The sequence below is a fragment of the Tympanuchus pallidicinctus genome, unplaced genomic scaffold (genome assembly GCF_026119805.1).
Source record: "Tympanuchus pallidicinctus isolate F22 unplaced genomic scaffold, pur_lepc_1.0 scaffold15, whole genome shotgun sequence".
NCBI classification, from domain to species: domain Eukaryota; kingdom Metazoa; phylum Chordata; class Aves; order Galliformes; family Phasianidae; genus Tympanuchus; species Tympanuchus pallidicinctus.
Window position 1 is genome coordinate 30,115,942 of NW_026294669.1, and position 21,590 is coordinate 30,137,531.

The 21,590-nt window shown below is 36.6% G+C and overlaps 1 protein-coding gene across 12 annotated transcripts in view; it reads right to left on the bottom strand.

Annotated features, from left to right (window-relative positions):
* GULP1 (GULP PTB domain containing engulfment adaptor 1) overlaps positions 1-21,590 on the bottom strand; it is a 277,838-nt gene that overhangs the window by 150,441 nt on the left and 105,807 nt on the right. For 11 of the 12 annotated variants that reach the window (XR_008204949.1, XM_052676483.1, XM_052676484.1 and 8 more), the window contains 5 exons: positions 18,793-18,864; positions 11,865-11,963; positions 9,438-9,575; positions 7,772-7,888; positions 7,300-7,392 (listed from right to left, as the gene is read on the bottom strand). Coding sequence is in view for 11 of the 12 variants with exons in the window: in XM_052676483.1 (XP_052532443.1) it covers positions 7,300-7,392; positions 7,772-7,888; positions 9,438-9,575; positions 11,865-11,963; positions 18,793-18,864 (519 nt within the window). In the remaining variant the exon portion in view is untranslated. Of the gene's footprint in view, positions 1-7,295; positions 7,393-7,771; positions 7,889-9,437; positions 9,576-11,864; positions 11,964-18,792; positions 18,865-21,590 lie in introns of all 12 variants that reach the window. The other variant, XM_052676491.1, reaches the window with a different exon arrangement.

Consider the following 21,590-nt stretch of genomic DNA (forward strand, 5'->3'; position numbering starts at 1 on the left):
CATTTCATACTTCAAAAAAGATTGTCTGCAACTTGTCAGTACTCTAGTGACAGGATACAAAACCAAATAATACTTCAGAAGCAAATCTACACAGTGCTGCAACAAGAGGTAGCCCAGCATTAATTGCAGTGAAGACGACTTGCACCTCAATAATTACATCAAAATAAAACGATGACAGGGATCTTTCAGAAGTGGACATTTCAGGTGCGCTGCCAAAAGTCCAAATACACAAACTTTATCTCACATCTGCACATTTGTACAGGCAGTTAAGCATTTATCATGGAGAGTAAAGTTACTGTAGTGATTATGGCACAGGCCAGAGTTTCTTTGCTCCACACCAGGAAACACCTATTTATATCTCACAGATATTTACAGAAAAAGAAATATTTACATTTTCCTACAGTAGAAACTAACAGCACATACATTCTAAGGCTTACATTAACATCAGACTTTCTTTCATTTCCTTAACTGTAGAACTTGAGAGCAAACATTTACAGACAGTAATCTCCTTCTGCTATCTTTTGTGTGCACATGAATAATTCCATGTAGAAAACGGTATTTTCAGTAGGTATCTCAAAAGCAGCAAATGAATTCTTATTACTGTACAACAGCAGCACAGACCCAGAACAAAACAAAACTTCACTGCTGAGGAAATAAAAATGTTGAGGTGTGTAGCATTCTTTGAATCTCTGAAATCTCACAGAACAGCTCAAATAACAGTCATAAGCACTGCAACAGCTGGTAAGAGCATCCACCTAAGCTGACAAAATGCTAATTTTGTTCTGGTCTGAATTAGACAGACGAGCTTGAATCAGTCTGCCTCACACGATCAGAGTCTATTTACTTCTACATTCCAGCAAGATTCTTTGCATTTTGAAAGGGAAGCTGAGGGTTTTGTCCACCTTGATTCAATAAGTTATTTTTTAGCCTAAAGATGTCTGCAGATCATAAAAGGTTACCAAAAATTTGGATCTTGTCCAGGTGAAACACACAGCCTTTATGACTGGGTTTGGAAATAAAAGGCAAAGAGTAATGTCTTCAAATACTTGGTTTAAGAAACATGCCCAATCAACCCTTTTAGGGGACCAAACAGCAACTTCTGCAAGTATATCAAATGAAATAGCAATAAAATGCACATAGGATGCAAAACTATAAGGATGAACTGAATACAGATATTGTAAAATTAAAAGATCAGAAAACAAAGAAAGAAAGAACACAATCACCTTCCCCCTTGGCACTCTTAATGGAAAAGACAAATCAAGTGATATGCCTAAACACATTCCAGAACTGTTTTCTGAATTCTGCAGTTCCAACTTCTATTTTGGTTTTGCTTCCTTTTCGTACTTCATACGTATGTTAAAGCTTTTGAAGAGGCTAAGAGGCACCCTATGTTTCCAGGTCACTACTTAACATTAAAATGGTCAAGTCCATAAATATCTAACAAAGAGGAAAAAAAGGTGAGGCTTTGGCAACAATGCCAGAATAAGAAGCACTTACTGTGAGAGTATGAGAGAGTAAGAGTAGTTCATGTAGATATTACAGACCTATATTCCTGAATATTCTTTTTTTTTTTTTTTTTTCCTATCTGAAATCAGAGTCATGCAGTTGTCATAACTTCCTTCTTTGCTCAGCCATGTTGCTAAAGAAAACCTTCAAGGTACCCAAGACAAGCTTCAGCCACAATGAAAATACATGAATAATTTCGTATCAGACCAGTGTTGAGTGATGCTCCTCACAGATTGCTGCTAGGACTGTTGTTATTTAACATCTTTGTAGGTGACATGCGCAGTGAATCAAGTGCACCTTCAGCAAGTTTGCAGACAACACCGATCTGAGGGTGCAGCTGACATACTAGAGGGATGCTACCCAGAGGAACCTGCACAGGCTTGAGAAGTCACACCATTCCAATCTTATGAAGTTCAACAAAGCCAAGTGTAAGATGATGCATCGGGCTGGGCAATCTCAAGCACAGGTACAGGTTGGGCAGCAAATAGGTTGGGAGAAGCCCTAGGGAGAAGGATTTGGGGGTGTTGGTTGATGGAAGATTCAACATGAGCCGACAATGTGCACTTGCAGTACTGAAGGTTAACTATCCTGGATTGCATCAAGATAAGTGTGACCAGAAGCTTGAGCGAGGTGATTCTGCCCCTCTATTCTGCTTCTGTGTGACCCCACCTGGAGTAGTGCATCTGGTTTTGGGGCCCCCAGCACAAGGACATGGAGCTGTGGGAGCAGAGGAGAGCAATGAAGATAATCAGAGGTCTAGAGCACCTCCTACAGGGACACGATGAAAGAGCTGGGACTTTTCAGCAGGGAGGAGAGAAGACTTTGAGGAAACCTTACAGTGGCCTTCCAGTGCCTGAAGGGAGCCTACCAGAAAGCTGAAGAGGGACTTTTTATAAGCGCACATAGAGACAGGAAAAGGGGAAATGGTTTTACACTGGAAGAGGGTAGATTTCAGCTAGATATTAAGAAGAAATTTTTGACTGTGAAGGCAGTGAGACACTGGAATAGTTTTCCCCCTTCCTAGAAGTGTTCAAGGTCAGGCAGGATGGGGCTGTGAGCAACCTGGTCTAGAGGGAGGTGTCCCTGCCTATAGCAAGGGGGTTGGAATTAGATGATCCCAAAGATCCCTTTCAACTGAAACCCTTCTATAATTCTATGGTCTCTTCAGAGGTTTCTTAGTGGCCTATGGGGTTTGCTATTCATTCTGTTATAAAAGCTGGAGGTGCTCACTGCATGCAGCTGCTAAGCCACATGAAGGCTGTGCGAAAGCTAGCAGCTAACCCATGCTGCCCTCCTAATACCACCAACAGTATAATGAGCAAAAGAAAAAGACATCATGAAATAGCGCTTCCAGGGAAGCACTGATCTTTGGAAGTTGGATTTATACATAGGAGCAGTATCCAAATACTAACGACATAAACTCAAGCAGCCTCATCATAGGCAAATAAAATGAAAATCAGATCATCCTCGTATAATCAAATCCAAATGCAAGAAAGACCTGTGATTAATGTATTGCCAAACCACTAAAAGAGATGAAAAGTAAACAGCACAGATACATGAGTAATGGAAATTTCAGCTGTACATGCAAGGGAGAGAGAAAGAAAAAAACCACATCCATCCCTTACCAACATTTCTCATGACCTATGTAAGTGCAGCTATAAAGGAAACCATCCTAAGGAAACCATACTTTATAGGACATTATGCCCTTCACTCATTCATTCAGGAAATTACAAAAAGTGACACTACCTATTGAATAGCACAAATATGTTCATATTTTAGTGACCGACTTTTTCAAGCTCTAGCAAGACCAACATACTTAAAAACAACAACCCCAAAGAAAACCAGAAAAAAAAAGCTAAGCAATTTATTATTTACTGACAAACTTAAATCTAAATAGTTAAAACAGATAAAAAGAAAGCATGAAGAAGACTGATAGTTTCGTGTTCAATTTTAACAATAAATGCTACTCTTAACTTTTGCTACACAACCTCGTTTTCCCCTTTTTTCATTTCCAACTATGTTCTCACTGCTTTTAATGGCTTCTTTAATGGTTCAGAAAATTTTTTCCCATACTGTTTATGAGCAGATAAAAAAGAGAACTAAATTAGGTTGATGTTACTTTGACGATTTATCTAGATTTACAGCAACCAAAGAAACATTTATTAGCGACACTGTCTATCAAGAAATAAAAGACTTTTGGTGGATGTATCCTTCAGAAGCAGAAACATACTGCTGTCAGTACATTGCATCTTTGTAAACATTACAAAAATACAAAAGGGTACATACCTGCATTTTTCATGTACGTAATTTGTACCCATTTCAGCCTGCCATTAGTTAAATTAAGTCCTCAAATAAACCCTTACACATCCTTCAAAAGATCAGTGGGAGGAGGAAGAATCAGGAAAGCAGCTTTAGACTGTTTCCCTTTGTACTTCACAAAACACAAGCCTATAGTTTGACCAATAGAAATAAAAAGTCTTCTCTTTAAAGGTTATTTTGGTTATTCTTTACAATTTTTATGAGTGGATTTTTCAAAGGAGAGATCAAGGGCTCACACAAACCCCCTAACAGCCATTCACTATCATCATGTAAAAAAAGAATGCATTCACAATATGTAATCATGAATGCTTCAGTTGTAAAATACTATCTTCCAAAATACTTCTAACTCTGTACCTCATGTGAAGCTGTAGCTTGTAAGTCACTGTTTGCATTTTTCCTCTCTGGCACTTTCTTTTTGGATGTTCTAATATCAGGGAAGTCGATGAAATAAAACATTAAGAATAGGACTTGAAGTTTCTAATGGTATTTTTCATCGACTTCATTTCCTTGTATGAAGGGACAAGATTAAGTGGGACATACTGGTGACAGGTGGGCAATAAGAACGGGTGATCTTGGAGGTCTTTTCCAACCTTGGAGATCCTATGATTAATTAAAAATTAACAGCAGGACTAACGTGTGTAAAATCACTACAGAAATCAAAACTGATCAACTTCAGGAGGAAGCAGGACTGAAGAAATGCTAGATTGGGTTGCACACAAACACTCCCCTGGTCTTCAAGTGACTGCCAAGAGGGAAAGACACTGCTTAACAAACCACGGCAGTGTCATCACTTGGTGTCCATGAGAAAACAGGCTTCACTGTTAAATAAATATTATACACCACAAGAATGAGCATGTCACGTTCATAACATACAGCGTGAATATTATCTGCAGACAAGCAAATTTTTCCACCTGTTCAGCTGCAAATGCTTATAAATCGACTCACATGAAGTATGATCCCCTATGATGAACATCCTGCTTCATTTATGCATAAAAATATTTCCATATTTAACAAAATACTGTACTGTCAGGAGATGTTAAAATTTTACTTTGACCAAGTGATCACAAGACAGAGCTGTTATGTTTCTTTTTTAACTTTGGAGAAATTTTGCAGCATTACTACAGGCATTTTAAAAAACATGATACTTAAATGTTTAAGTTCAGAAAATATCCCACCTATTCTCCACTAATTGCATTTTATAAAAGGAATTGATCTTTTTCTTCACTGAATTTAAATAGAGAAAAGCTGCTGCTTTCCTCTAATAGGACTGGAGTTTTACAGAGTTTCTCTTTAAACGATGATTGATATGAATCGAAAGTATATAAAATTCATTTCTAAAAATAACAGACAGTGAATAATCTTACAAAATGTTTGTAGTCTACTTGCAAACAAACTTGCTGCTCAAATAGTAAGAGACGAAACAATTATCACCAAACTACACTCACTGCTCTTCCAGGCACCTTTATCACAAACGGTCTTGAAAACATGCATGATTCCTCTTCTCTGCACTGAATAGTCTCGTCACAACTCATTATTCTGTTCCTTTATTTATTTTTAACCTTTTGTGTTTATACATACTTACTTTTCTGCTAGCACAATTAACAACTTTGATACAGTCTGGATACAAAATAGTTCAGAGGAAACCAACTTGAACCACTCTCTTGATCAGGAACAGAAGTTAATAGTGTTTGATGGTTAGGACTATGCTCCTACACGTGATTTAAGAAAGACATTCCCCTACAATTGCCTTTTTTTTTTTTTTTAATTGCTTCCACACAACTCATTGAAAAATCACTTAGGTTGGAACATCACCTAACGTGAACTCCTGCTCAAGCAGGACTTGAACTGAATTTGTGGAGGGCCACGTTCAGCAAAGTGCTGAATAATTCCAGGAGCAGAGATACCTCAGCCCTTCTGGGCAACCTCTTCAAATATTTATCCATGCCATTCACCTCAGACTACTCTGTGGCAAAAATCAATGCCTCTTTAATATAAACAGGTTGCTAGATTGCTCTTCGTGCAATTCTAATCATGATAAACATATTTGTAAATTGATTATTATTAGTAGTAATTATATAATATTTTATATATATAAATATATAATAATTAAAACATCGATTTGTTAAATCTTAAGTGATAATTCAGCAACATGCATTATCACTGAACCAAGAGTAATTAACAAAAAACACTATCTAGAGTTTACAAATGACTGTTCCACTTTAGATCTTTAATGAGGAATGCAATGCCACTGTCTTAAAAGGCAAACAAGTGTGCACTCCAGGATACTATTTGATCATCATTATTATTTTTTTATTTGCTAAATGCAATTACCAAGTTCCTTCATTTAAATGAAAGAAAGCTATGTCTGTCATAAAAGACTTAAGTGTATATTTAATAGAATTTATGAAAGATTCTTGAATTGGATTATTTATATTCACAAATAAAGGAAACTAGCTGTCATTCAAATTAAAATTATAATTTACCACATTCTTTTTTAAATCTAGCATTTGGGAAATGTTTACTGAATGCTTCATAAGTGAAAAGACATCCATTATTAACAATTTTCACTGTGAGTTACACAATATTAATAATTTATAATGCTCTCCCCACTAAGCATACTTTTGTAAAATGAAATAACATTTAATGTTTCCTCATGAAAACAAACATCTCATCAATATCAAAAGAGCATATAGACTCAACAGAAGAAATGCTGTCACTGCTATCTATACGTTTTTATACTGCCCAGACTTATGGAAGTGAAATGGTGTGCATGTGGGGCAGGAACAAGGTGGCCCAAAGGACACAGCTTAAAAGCAGCTCCACTTTTTTTTCTAAGACTTGAGTATAATTCCATTAAGTAGTTCTATTTACTTATTTCTACAATTATCTAATGATGAATAGACTGAATAGGCCTGTAGGAATAGGAGTAGTCTAGACACGAGCAATGTCAGTTAGTCATTACAAACAGTACTATCTTTAATAAGAATAAAGCACTAAAAAATTTGAGTGATGAGGAGCCCTCATATGATTCTTTCTACCTGCCCATCCGTGCTGTTCCCGAGACCCTAAGGACTCCTTTGAAAGACAGATTAAATTTTTAGGTTATCTAGAAAACGACAGGTATAAGTAATGATATGCTTGTGACAGAAAAATCCAAAGTAGCATTGTCAAAGCAGTGCAGAACAGTTTCTGTTCCCTAGCTAGCACGCTTAGGAGTCTACATAGGAGTATACATTGGTTTTACATGGCAACAAATATGTGTAACAGGACACATGAAGAACCACAAATTACTGAGACGGGCATTTGCACTTGTCACAATCCCTCAGTTACTTCATTACTGCATTTCATCAGATTTGTTACATGATCACTTGATGTTAATCAATCACTAGAAACAGCATAGATGATAATTAGTGTAACGCAGATGATTATAAATTCAAAGTAACATTGGCAAAAGAGTGAATTTCATCTACTTACTGGAGGTGCATGCACTTGTGTTATCCTTAACTGGTTTTCCAAATCTTGAACTTTGTTCTTCAGTTCTGTGTTTTCAGTTTCTAATTCTTGAATCTATAAAGCAAGTGGTTATTGCAACAGCTATTGGAATATTAATTCATTTCAATGATATCTATTACAATTTACAATTGAAAATGCTGGAGTTCTGGTAATTTCCTAGCAATAATTATCTTACAACAAAAAGTAATTTAAACATATTTAACACCTGCAACATACATATTTCAAGACTTCATTTCTGTTAGTCACCTTAAAAGACAGAAAATCAAAATGTTATTTCATAGTTACCAAGTCTTTATTCTGCTATTTTTTTTAAAAGTATCTGCTGATATTCTTAGCAATCTGAGAATGCTGAAAATAACATGTCATAGAAAAATCTAACAATTACAATGGGATTTTCTTATTATGTCTTTAAAAATTATAGATCAGAACTTACTCTTTTCTGTAAACCTGCGATCTGTTTCCTTGTCTCAACATCTTTTCCTCCAGATTCCAGAAATTTCCTGTAAGCTAAGTCAAATGCTTGGCCAATTGTTAAAGTTATCTCTTCGGCCTTTGCACAAAACATAAATTGAAAATGGTGTATTAAAAATATTTTACATAATTACTCTCATTTCAGATGATCACAAAATACTTCACACATACATCACGTTCAAATGGTTTGCTTCATCTCCCCTGAACTCAACACTGCAAAGAGGCATGGAAAAAACCTCTTGGCAAAATACAGATAACTGTGGGTGCAACTTGAATATCTCCCAGCCCCTTATCCATCAGCACAACAGCAAAGTCACTCAGTGGAGGTGTCAGAAGACCTTCATACTACAGTCATGGAGAATTAATGCTTCAACCTATATCTTCAGTGGGTAATAATAATAAAATCACTACCAAAAATACTGTTATGAAATTAGACTCAAGAGACAAAAAGCTGAACTGCAACTGCTTTAGAGAGTAACTGTTACTGTTAATAAAAGAAAACAGTAATGGACAGGAAGATTTTCCTAACTATTTTCCTTGGAAGGAGATAGGTCAGTTGAAAGGAAAGTCATCAACCAAGATGGGATCCTTTGCTAATGAACAGAAGAGTGAAAGCAGAAAATTACAGTAAGTGGAGTATTAGGACAGGGGAAAAATAGTACTTGGGCTTGGAGAACAAATGGCACTGTTGTGCAGAAAGTGCAGGGCCAACTGAAAGGTCAAATGTGCATAAAAGCAACAGGGTAGAAATGTAAAGAGAATTGAACAGATGCGTACAACAATTCTGTATGTCCACATGGCACACTGATACATAATTACAAGCAAATTCTGTGACAAAGATGTAATTTTTTTCTAAAAAAACAAATAAACAATGTTTCCTTCCTTTTTTCTCACCTACTTCAGAATAAATCAGAGATGATCTAGATTTAAAAACAACAGAAAACAAGCATCCATTTTGTTTGCGTTGGTTCTGATGCTTTAATTTGTTAATTACGTCCTGCCTAGGAAAATGCATGATCCTGTTTGAATGAGGCACCATTCTCTTCTTTTCCTGTCCTGAATTATAACTTTTTCCTGCTATTGCAGTTTGGAAAACTTGCCCTGTTCTATCTCAGGCACGAGAGAATGTCAGTAGTTGGTGAAATTAATTCTCTGTTAGTGCATCACAGCATTACAAGCTTGAGATGTGGCAGGGGGGAGGGCAGGGGGAATTCTGCTGTAATGAAAAAAATATTTAAAACATTTGAGTAGAGGCTGAGGCTGACACATCAGCAGAACTGCCTGCGAGGATATCTGAGCTACAGGGTTACAGTAATCTCTGCAGAACAGCTGTGCAAACATTTCAAGCTTAGTGGGATGCACTGTTCTCTGAGTATTTCAGATGGTTGGACTAGGATGTTGAGCTGGGTAGTAAGAAGAATTCTCCCAGAAAACCACCTTAAAGGAAAAGGTGCTCTCGACAAATTAACGCATCTAATTTACAAGGCACTATGTTAGCATTAAAGGCTATACCACACTGACCTCAATTAGCAGTCAGGCTGTTTCCTTTTGCTAACCATTCTTGCTTTATTTTAAAACAAATTCCATAATAGACCCTCAGTCTTATAAAAAGTATCTTGCATACTTACACACTTTTCACTGTCAAATACGTAGCACAGATGCTTATTTGATTCTGAGTCTTTGCATATGAAAGTAAATATCCTCTTGTCAGTTTTATCATCAGCACAAAATGATATCCTATGGAGTTGGCAATTGTGTTGAACTTCCTAGAAAAAAAAAAGATTATTTTTGAGGAAATGCTATAGTTGTGTGGGATACAGAAAATCTCCCTACATGAGAGTTGAAGAAACGAACTTAAAAATATAACAGAAGTTAAACTCATCTTCTCTAAGAAACATTCCCATTATTACTGAATGTAAACAGGAAGTTTTGATTCAGACAGTATTTATTTGGAAGCATTTATTTGGGCAGTAATTTCTGTACTAGAAAATTAGTTTTTACTGCTGCTTTGTGCCCCAGTGCATTTTATTTGGAGACTGATTATGTAAAAGTATTTGCTCTTTGTCCACGTGTGCACCATCTTTGGATCTCATCATCTCCCAGGCTTTGCTAAAACAGTTGTGCTGAAATAAGCCCTTATCTTTCTACCTTAAACACGGAGAACTGACTGTTATCTTGTTATAGAGACAAAGTAGAAATCCTTTGTAACAGTAATCATTTTTAAACATTATTGTTTGCATTTAAAATACTGATTCAATTTCTATTAAAAACCATGCCCTGGATACTTAAAACTTGCAGGGGCAATGCTCTTCAGCTGAAATATGTCAATAAGACTGCAATAGAACTATAATAATAAAAACTTTTTTTTTTTCCTCTTGCTTCTTTTCTGCAAGTCTCTTCTTGGTATTTTTATTTTATTTGGCTTCTTACATGGGAAAGCAGTATTTGCTTTAAAGGAAAATATGCAGTTTAGATATGAACTATCATCTACAGAACAAAGTGTTTTTTTGCAGCACAGGAGTTCACAGATTGCTATAAGCTCATAAACAAGGGCATGCTTTCTCTCAGCAGTTTATCCACAAATGTACCCCATAGGCAATGTTTTCCCCTTTTCTTTCCCTTACCCCAATTAGGTTGAGAAGGCTTCCTCGTTCTCATTCTTTACAGTTATTCTTCTGTGCTCCTGCTTCTCCCATGTCCCCACATCTCTCACATTTTGTCCTTCTACTATAACTCTTTAACAGTTACATGTCAGAGCATGTGCTTGTATGGGCTCTTACAGGTTCATAAATAAGTGTAATTACTCCGTATGATTGAAAGACAGTATTGCACTGTAGTTCACCTTTGAATGCTAAGTATGAAATCCATAAATAAAATTTGCAAAGACAAGAAATCTTGATTCACATTTGCTTTTACGTCTAGCTTTAGGAAAAAAAAAGTGAGGGAGATAAAAAGGCTTCTCAGAGCTGATTACCATCACAGTTGGCAATAACATCGTTACAAGATTAAGATGTTCCTATTTCCCCAGTACTGTCTGTCCCACAGATTTATTTTAATCTCTAACATATTTTGGCATTAAATTCTCCCATGCTAAAACAGCTTTTGCCAGCGTATGGGGTTTGGTCCCCTTTCTGCCCCAGGACATAAAGAAAATGCACAAACTGCAATAGTTGATATGGGTATTTATTTCTTCTTGGGCTTATGAACTGTTGTCTTGTCTAGAGTTCGAAGCAAAAAAAGGTTGCAAGCAGCTATAATCTTGAACTACAGCTACCTTTTCCCAAAAGGCAGTGCCACTCTCTGAATGGTCACAATGACTTTAAAACTAAAGAGGAGCAACAAAGAGTTCATTCAAATTCAAAACTTAACATTTGCACAAAAAGCTTAAGAGCATTCATATGTTATGAATTGCTGATTGCTAAATAATTACTCATTTAGCTGCCTCTTTGAAGTCTTTGAGAAAGATGTTTCCCTTAGTATGTAACCTCTTCCAAAATAACAGAGCAAACAAACAAACCAAAAGCCCATCAGTGGGATGACACAAAGGACCACAAATGCTGAAAAGACAGGAATTGTCATGCTGTGCCAGATGTAGAGCCCAAAGTTTACAGACAAATGAATAACACCTGAAAAACATCAGCGTTTTAGCAAAGGGAGGACATAATTAAAATCAAAAACACAGGAAGAAGAAGAAAAAGGTGCAATTCCAAAGCAGCAGCATGAGACATGAGTCAGTGCAAACAAACATGGGTATGTACAGCATTCAGAACGAACATGTAATTGTCACTGCGTTTTAATCTTTCTCAGAATTTCTAGTGTTGAAGGGTTACAAAAAAAATCAAATAGCACGTTAGCTATGGTCCATATTTCTGAGCATCAGATTCCTTCCGGGGAAGATGTGACCCATTTGTACTAAGAAGAAATGGCAATTTGGATAATGTTTATATCAATGAAATTGCTGTCACTGTCATGCATTTTTAAGGTATAAAACAAAAAAAACCTCTGAAACCATTCACAGTTATTCTTTTAACATCACAGATAAATACGTATCCTACCTTTGTTTTTGGATCTAGAATTTTTACACCATAGATTGAGATTTGTAACTCAACTTTAGGTGTCTTCTGGCCTTCAGATTTCTTGATATGTCTTGCAAACTGTAAAAAAAAACAAAAAACAAGCATAACACCACATTACTATTAAGTTTTCTGTGCTGATTTTGTTTAAATTATTTCTCGTTTCCTCTTAGCTCTTGCAAACCAAAGACATTTCCTTCCTCCTTCAAAAAACTTACAAACAACACCAGACATTGCCAAAGTCAAATTTGAGCATGAAACAGCATTTCTGACTGCATGGAATATATAGGAATATAGGAATATAGAATATTCCTATACTTAGGAAAAAAGATTTTAAATTATTTAACTTATTCTCTTGAGACTATAATCTGCAGTTTATGCACCTAACTCACACTTTTGCTTCAGTTGCCTAGGAAAACTCCTGCAGACAGACAGTTTGTTATTTGCTCGGTTGCTTAGCATTGAATTTTTTCCCCCCACACCACAGTAACTCTGTACACTCATGGAGGGTGTGTATCATACGTCTTAAGAAAACCATTAATTTTAAATTGGTTGAGTGTGAAAGCACTACAACTGTCCACACCAAAGAAGTGTTTGATCTTTGCTATCGTATTCTCAGGATCTGTTCCCTATCAAATCACTAGATGACATTTTGTATGACTGGGTCATACATCCTATTTAATTCAATTTTTATCCTTTTATTACTTATTCAACAGCTGGATCTGACTTTTTACCTTTCCCTTGTGAACACTGCTGATAAAATAAGCAGTGCCCCAAATTTGCTACAGTGAAAAGAAGTGTCGTGAATTTAGGTTCCATTATTAGCAAAGATTCAGCATTACTTTTTTTTGCTCCATTACCTCCCCTGTACTCTCTCACCTCTGACAATCAGGAATCACATTTTCAAATATCAGATAAACAAGATGACTCACTGAAGCCCAGGGGCTGGCATGTCAGCTCGTCACCCTTACGAGTGTGCTGTCCTGAAACCTGTGCTCTTGTATAATTGAACGCAGTGAGCACAAGACTGGGTCTAGGAGAGGATTTGTTCCTGTTCACAGCAGGATTGCCAGTCTGATGCCATTCCTGTGATGTGATGCCATTCCTGCATGCTGTGACACGCTGACATATTTTCCTTTGAGCTTTCATTTCTCAAATGAAGTTCACTCGCAGCAGATAATCCTGGAGCACACACTGATTTGGAACAGCCTCAAACCTGAATGAACTCTGGTTTTTTGGAAATGTCGTTTTACAACCTAGATGCACGCAAGTATTTCTGTGCAGTAAGAACAACAGGCATAAAGAATATTTAATTTTACTGAGTTAAAGCCATAGCGTACATTGAAAAAAATGATATGAGTAACTTGCACAAGTTTTAGAGCAGATGGCCAAAGCTTGCTCCAAGTAGTCCAGAAGTCTTATAACACCCCAAGGAAGTTCCAGAAGGTAATTCTGTGCCAATACTAAGTAAGGAAAAATAGAATGACCCTTCCGTCTCGCTGCTTCCAAAAGGTATATATCAGGCACATGAACTGAGGAACTTTATCAAGATGAAATTAATGCTGATCAATACGGATTTCAGACCAACACTTACAATGCAGCTTGTCAAAATAGACGAGGCACTTCAGTGAGCTTTGCATGTCACTGTATTGAGGAAATGAAGCAATACCAAGAAAGTATTAGTGAAGTTAGTTACATGAGTCTCCAGATGCAGTTATAAACAGGAAATGGTCATTGGGAAGGTATGTTTCTAATGTATTCCAGCAGTGTTTATTTCTTAAGTAAGGCAGTATTGAAAAATGACCAGGAAGAAAACTGATAAAATCTGCAGGATGAAAAAAGATTTAAAAAAAAAAAAAAAAAAAAGGGGGGGAGAAAAGTCACTCATGATCTGTAGTGAAGTGTGAAATTATTGCAGGGAAAACCTGCAGAATACCAATGCTGAGGGAGCTGCAAATAAAGCAACACAACCAAGCAGAACACTACACAGTTAACATGGCCCGATGTCATGGTTGGCTATCTACAAACTAGAGACTCTCCTCATGAAGTGAAGAATCCACACCTTGGAAATTTTAAACGTATCCTTGAGAAAGAGTGCACTGAATCAGCTGCTTGTGAAACAGCAACCCAAATTCTGTGTTCTGAGGTCTCCAAATCCAGAAGGATGTTGATAAAACTGAGAAAATTTGCAAGAGATAGCAAAACCACTTTATAAGGTCTGTCAGATATACAGAGGAGGCAAATAAAAAATGAGTTAATGATGAAAGATGTAAGGACTTCATCAGAGACATCTGGAGAGAGGAACAAGATTTTCAACCAAATGTTTGCTGAGGTCCAATGACTGAAACATGCATGCTGATAAATCCAGAACATCTGTATGTATAGCTGTTTTCTTTCTTGATGCTTCTCCTGCCCGCTCCCTGTTCTGTGTAAGACCAGATACCATACAGACACTGGTTAATGCCACAGCTGATCTCCTCAGAAAGCCTGGTTCAGCCACTTTGCAAACGCAACCCTAAAACACCAAATCTTACCCAGCTATCTGCCATCTGGCTTTTTTGCTCTCTCTCCTTATATTTGCTTGTTCCTTTATTGTAAAATGGACATTCAGGTGCCTCTGGGCACAGGAGACTTACAAATTTAATTTTGTCCACGCAGCACAGATTCGAAACAAATATCTGTATTGCACACAGTAACAACGTTATATAAGAGGGTAAAAATCTGTAGCCTCCCATTGGCATCAAAATGGACAATGATACAGAACTATAATGAATCAGAGCATGGCCTGGGAAGGGATAGGATGGGCCAAATTCTTAAGCTGTTACTTTATACATTTATTGTTCTTGGGCAAGGCACTCAAATTTGGTCCAATAGTAGTTTGAGCAGCTCAGGGGGATGAGCTAGCTTTTATTTAACTGCTTTGGAATTAACACCGTATTTCCTTTTTTTTTTGTTGACTTTTTTTTTTTTTGGGGGGGGGAGGAAGGGAAGGGAAACACATAAAACAAACTATTTCCAATGGTTTTGCTTTTTGTTGTTATTCCATATATCTTTCATTACACCAGCAGGTAAAATAACGTGCTCTCATAATAATAATAGTTATGTTTGAAATCCTTATGCCCCCAGTACAGCATCAGCAAACTGCAATCAGAAGGTTAACCAATAAAAACAACACGAGGAATCACTATTTGTCACAAGTGTAAGCTAATAAAAAAAATGGTTAGAAAATTTTCAGCCAAATTACACTGTGAAAATAAAATCAATGAGATTTTACTTAGTATTTACACCTCTCTGCACGACTCAATCATTTACTAGAGATCAACTTGAAACGTCAAAGGAAGAAATTTCTATTATTTGGGTGCTGATCTTCAGCCTGGGGAACAGATGTTCAATTCCTCCTGCACACAACTCCCGGTATCAGAGACCTCACACAGCACTTCATGCATGCCATCCATTAGAAGGAGATGTCTGAAGAAAATAGCCACCAGACCCCATTATGGTCCAAGCTCTCATTCACATGTTTTGTGTATCTATGATCTCAGAAAACCTGTCAAGAAGAAGTATGAAAAGACCACATATATCTCAATAGTCAGTTGGGTAGGGAACAAGCTGCCTCAGAAATCCACCGTCAAGAGCTAAGTATTTTATTCTCCAAAGATACACTGGACTGAGAAGGCTCTGATCTATTAATAACTACACAGACTCGTAATCATCGAAGACAATGTAGTAAAATCCTTTTTCCATCTCTCATTTTTGACGATTTTTGTTTGTTTGTTGAAAGAAATGAGGTGTTTTCTTCTTTAACGCTTCTTATCTGACCTGCTTTCGTCCCCAGCCCCAAATTCTGCTTTCTCAACTACTTCAAAGCAAACTGCCATGGCTGTAAGGCCTGTCTGGAAATCTCTTCCTCCCAGCAGTGAAAGGTTTCTGTTTTCAGCTCTTCTCTGTTCCTTCAAGAAGCAGGGTAACCCAGTTCAACCATGAAAGGAAGCTCAGAACATTAGCACTGAAGGCATGCTAAGGATAACAGCCTAACACATCATGCAATCCTTTGTGAGAGTATCCTTCATTCATTTTGCTAATCTTAATGGTTAGGGAGCAATGAAAAGTATTTCAAGTGACTTTTAAGTGCCACTGACATTATCTCTCATCTTCATTTACAGGAGAGAAAAAAAAAAAAAGGAGGAGAAAGGGGAGACTGAGCTAGAAAGTGAATAAAAGAGAACAGCATCAAGCTTGGACCTTTTAAGGAACTCATGGAGAAACAGTGTAAACAAGCATTTAGTCCTGGTTGCTCCCAAAGGCTATTCCAAATTACTTTCTAACACAGGTCTGGTTATACCATCCTTTCCATTTGTTGTGCTGAACTTGCAATCTTCTCATCTCTGGCAACACTTCAACATTTTGAGAAAGCTGAAATTCATTTCTACAGTCTCAATTAAACATTATAGCCTTCATTAATTAAAAGAATTAACCTTTCATTTTATGAAGCGTGACTTGACAACATTCACACATTTGAATACAAGCATGTTGATCCAACAACTTGGTATCATTTCTCTAAGTTTAATTCATTCTAGAAATTATTGTAATTAGAAAACCGGAAAGAAAAAAAGTTTGTAATAAATTATGAGAACAATTTGCTTTATCTTAGAAATGGAAATAGTGAAGTCCAAATTTCTTATTCATCCTGCAGCACAATCACAAGAAATTTGAAAACAAGGGAAAAATCTGACTAGAAAACAAAAAACTCTTTGGATAACCTAGGAAAATTAAATATAGATGCTTCAAACAACTGTAATACAAAACTGCAACTGACCAACCAAAATCAGAAAGCGTTTAGGAAGTATGAACAGTAGTACTCGGGATATGAAGTCGAATGAAACATCAAGCGATTTCCTTCGATTCTATCTTTTACTGCGGGACGTCAGCTCCACCTGCTGGTAAAAGCAGGTTTGCAGAGTTGCGTGCTAGTCTTGCACAAAATTCTGCTATGAAGTGAGAAATTCTTTGTTCTGTATGAACTGAGACTTTCTGATTTGAAGTAAAGCTGCATATCAGATCTATGTTCCCCCGTAGTTTGATAATGTGATGAAAAACAGCTTGCAATAATAATACCTAAATTATCAGTAGCCCAATGCATTCCAGTTGTAAAAATGGCCCCATATGTTAAAGAAGAATAATTTTAATAAGCAATAATTTTCATTAAATACTAACTGTGATGAACAATTAACAACCCTGTGATTGAAAACAATCCATATAATCATGCTGCAGGTGTTAAAAAAGGATCATACCTACATACACTTGCAAGGGAGAACAACTAGCTTATCACTTCTGACAAACTGCAGCCACGTTTTTTGACATTAAACACTAGGCACTGACTGACCAACCGAGTATTTAAAGGCAGCTGTAGCTTTTTGGTAGAGCAAAACATAGTTACTAATCAGTCCTGTAGAAAAAAAAACAAAACTTGTTCAAGGGAACCCTCATCCTTAAAAGTTCAACTACGTGAAGTCTGTTTCATGCCCTCTTTGCTCTGTTACTTTCATTATCATAGTAATTACACATAAAACCCAAGTTTTTCCAATATTGATTCTCAAAGTTTTCCTTTCACTTCAGAAGACTTCTGTTTAAAGAAACACTGAAAATACTTCAGAAATTTGTGGAAATAAATTTTACATTATAGAAACGCTTTTTACAGCTAAGAAAAACAATGCTCCAGTAGCATTAGGAAGCTAAGCACAAAACAGTTCAATTCTGCTATGAGGTCAACTGACAGATAAATCACATCTGCATTTCCCACCACAACTCATAGTATTTAAAGTGCTTTAAAGCACATTAGCTGTCTCTACCAGTGAAATGAAGGTTACATTATCAGTTTTTAACCCTCAGCAAGTCTGTAACAGCAAGTGTTACTACATTATGGATTAAACCAAAGAATATTAGCACATCATGAACACAATTTCCCTATTTCTCTCTTTGGTCATTTCTTCATTGATAAATTCTGCTTGTCTGTCAAGTCCCTCAGTGCCCCAGAATATAATCAAAAAGGAATTGTACCTATCTGATTTTCTCAGCCTCATAACAGTATAACCAGCACACGGATGGAGTCAGTGGGCACAAACCTTTCCAACAAAACAAAGACCTCGAGAACAAGGCAGTAATGTCTTGAACACATGTAGCTTAGTTTGTACCCACTCTTCTTTTCACAACAAGTCTATTTCCAATCATATCACTAGTTAGCACAGCTGAAGGGTGACCAGCACTCACATCAGTGTCCCAAACCTTCACCACCAGACTAATAGTCACTGCATAGAAACAAACAAATGAGTTTCAGATGAAGAGCAGTGAGGAATAACCAGTGCCCATAGACCCACCACAGCTCACTTATGTCTTGGTAGCACATTCGCACTGCTGGTTTTGGGCACCAAAGGCTTAACTTAAATGTGTACTCCATGTGCTGTAACACAAATGTCACCTCACCGCAGCTCATAGGAAGGATTGCTTGGCTCAGAAAAACGCAGGACAGACATTACTGAAGGCACTACTTATCTGGTCAAGGAAGTACTCTGGTGACACATCTGATGAGCTTAATTAGAAATTTTCAATAGCTATTGTGGAAGAACGGCAGCTAAAACAAACTATTGCTACCCAGACTAGGATTTAAGAAGCTCTAGAATTTCCAAAGAACAAGCATCATATGTTAAGATACACACAATTTATACTATAATCTTGTAATACATAAGAATTTAATATTAGTACCTCTGGTAACATGGACACAATAGGGAACTGCTTTCATACCAGTAAAAGCAGCTGCTTTCAGAACATATTAATTTATCTACCAGTGCCAAAAGTGCCTTGTCTACACAAATAAGTTAAGAATATATTCTAGTTGTATTTCATGGTTCCTTACCTTTAACTTTCTAACAGCATCTCTTACAACTTCTGTGCCTTTGGGCTGCTCCACTTCTGTACTGCCAAGAAACTGAAGAGAGTATAACTGTGAGAAATAAGTTATGCATTGAAAGGCCTAACTTAAGTAATCATATTTTCCAACGATTTCCAAGTAATATTTTGGAAGGACAACCATTTCAATAGCTTATAACATATTTATATATAGCTACTTAAAATCAAGAGTATAACAGGAATCAAATTCTGATTAGATGAGCATAAGAGTTTCAAATAGCTTTTAAAACCATTTTAACTTGACCTTACAGAAGTCCTGAACTACAGGTTAAGCAACTTTAACAGTGAAACTGTTGTTTTGGTAAACAGTGTAATCCTATGAAAACCAAGGATGCAAGATAGTTCTCCCTGATCAAAATAGGCCAATGGTTTGAACCAGGTTACTAAAACTGATACGCTGCAGTACAAGAAAGTAAAAAGACCCAAGTCTGCTCTTACAGCTTCTTGGTACAGGAACTTCATAGGTTTAAAGGAAGCAGAATTAAACTGATGAAAAGCAAGGCTCAGACTCAAAGAATTTTTTTTTCTAAATAAAATTAGTAGACTTTATCGTAAACCAAGTATACATCTGTTGATGCACAAATCATGATATTTCTACGGGACATCACCACTTCTTCATTCGTATACTGAAATTCCTTTAAATAATTCAGTACAGTTTTGCTCATTTCTACTAAACTTCATGAAAAGTTTGAAAATCCCATCCAAACCACTTTTGTTTGTGTGATAAGTTAATTACGAATCACCTGGTTGATTTCCATACTGTGGTCCAGTTGGTTTAGTCACACCATATACCTGTAACATGCCAATGTAACACTAGCAAAAAAGCACGAATTTACACTCATCTCTGAAGTACACAAATCTCTGTGCAGAATGTGATGCATGAAGGTATCTAAAATTATTGTCTTTACGGTTTAGAGAGCAACTTAAGTTTGTGAAACTACAGGTGTTTTCAACATCATCTTGAAAGTTCTTAACAGTCGACATGCTCAAGCTGTATACCAGCAAAGAAACTTCGCAGCTCTGTGAATGTTCAGATCTCATTACAAACCTGCTACTGATTCTGAAATGTGATGTGTCACCTTGAACACAAATCAAAACACTGTAATCCAGACACAAACACTTTCAATGATCTCTGCTATTGCAATTCCCTACCTAGGAGTCCGTGGCTTCCTGATAACAAAGCAGAAACCTTTGTTATTGATTTGATGTCTTTTGTATAGCAACTCCCCACACTTTAATAAAGGATGTGTTCTTCCCCGGGGACAGCTGCAGAAAATGCAATAATGATTCCTGGACAATATAGATACTACTACATGTAACAGACAGAAAGGGAAAGATGAGTGAACGTTTGTATGTTTTAGTAATAATAGCACTAATGTAAAGCAAAAAAAAAAAAAAAAAAGACAAGAAAATAGATAAGGACACGTGAGAATCTAAGAGCAATTCTAGCAATACCAGACATCTACACACATGCTTAGCACAACACTGATATATCATCTTACACATCATCATAATTATAGCATGATTTGTGACAAATTGAGAGCGAGGAAATGGTATGCTGTATACGTTGCAAAACTCCTGCATAAAAATAGGAGACAACAGATGCAAATACGGAAAAGGCTCAGCTGAATCGCAGCTAACTGCAGGGAGCTGAAAATGGCTGGGCATGTTTCAGCTTGCTCCTCTTTGGAGGGTTTGAAAACTTGCAGTTCCAGGAGAGCCACCAAGGGAAGCAGACTGGTGCTCCCCCCCAGCAGACATTCAAGACAGGCCTTGCTGGGATTGTGCCGAGTGTGCTTCCAGAAGCCAGGCAGCTGTCTTGCATCTCTCTCTTTCCTGATTGGAGGGGGGTGGGGGGAAGTGTATGCAGGTAATGTATGCAGCCAAGTGTGGAGAGAAATTGCTGAAAGCACACATTGATATGATTGATAACGCCTCCAACATATATATGAATTTGATAAAAAATGTTACAAAACCAATAACCCAAGACTTGATGTATATAGAAACATAGAAGTATTTATATCAATATTTATGGCACATGGACCATCTTCCAGATGGGCATCTGTTCTGACGTTTAAGCATCACTACTGAATTTTTTTTCCTCTCAGCAATTTGATTTGGATGGGATGGAATTACAGTTTACGTGGAACAGACTACTCAATTTAGGAAAAAGAAGCAAGATGCGTTTTACCTATAAATAAAAAGGATAATAGTAGCATAGGTGTCAATATCACTCAGAGATAATGAGACATGCATGCTACGGGTTATATTGTATCTGATACATGTTTGTATGTCTGTTAACTGCAGCTCCATTTCATATTCAGTTAAGCTCAAATTTTAGACTGTTTATATATCTGTATATTTTAACAGTTCATACATTTAGACTCCATAAGCTTTCTCTCTCTATTTATTAAGACATTAATAAATTAATAAATTAAGACAAGAGAAAAACAAATTTAGAGCAAAAATTCAAATATTTATATTAGACTTGTTAATATTTTGCCCTAAAATAAACACGATTTTACAACTTTTATCTGCTTTGCACATTTTCTACATCAGATCACTGATTTGGCAAGATCACTGTATTTTGTTTACTATTAAGCCCCGATTTCTATGGTATTACTTGTATTATTACTGTATTATTACTTGTAATAATTAAGTTCAGCAAATGCAAATATGTTTGCAAAATAGAGAGATTAAAAGAAGAGCTTAATGGAATGAAGCCCTATGTATTTGTGCAATCCC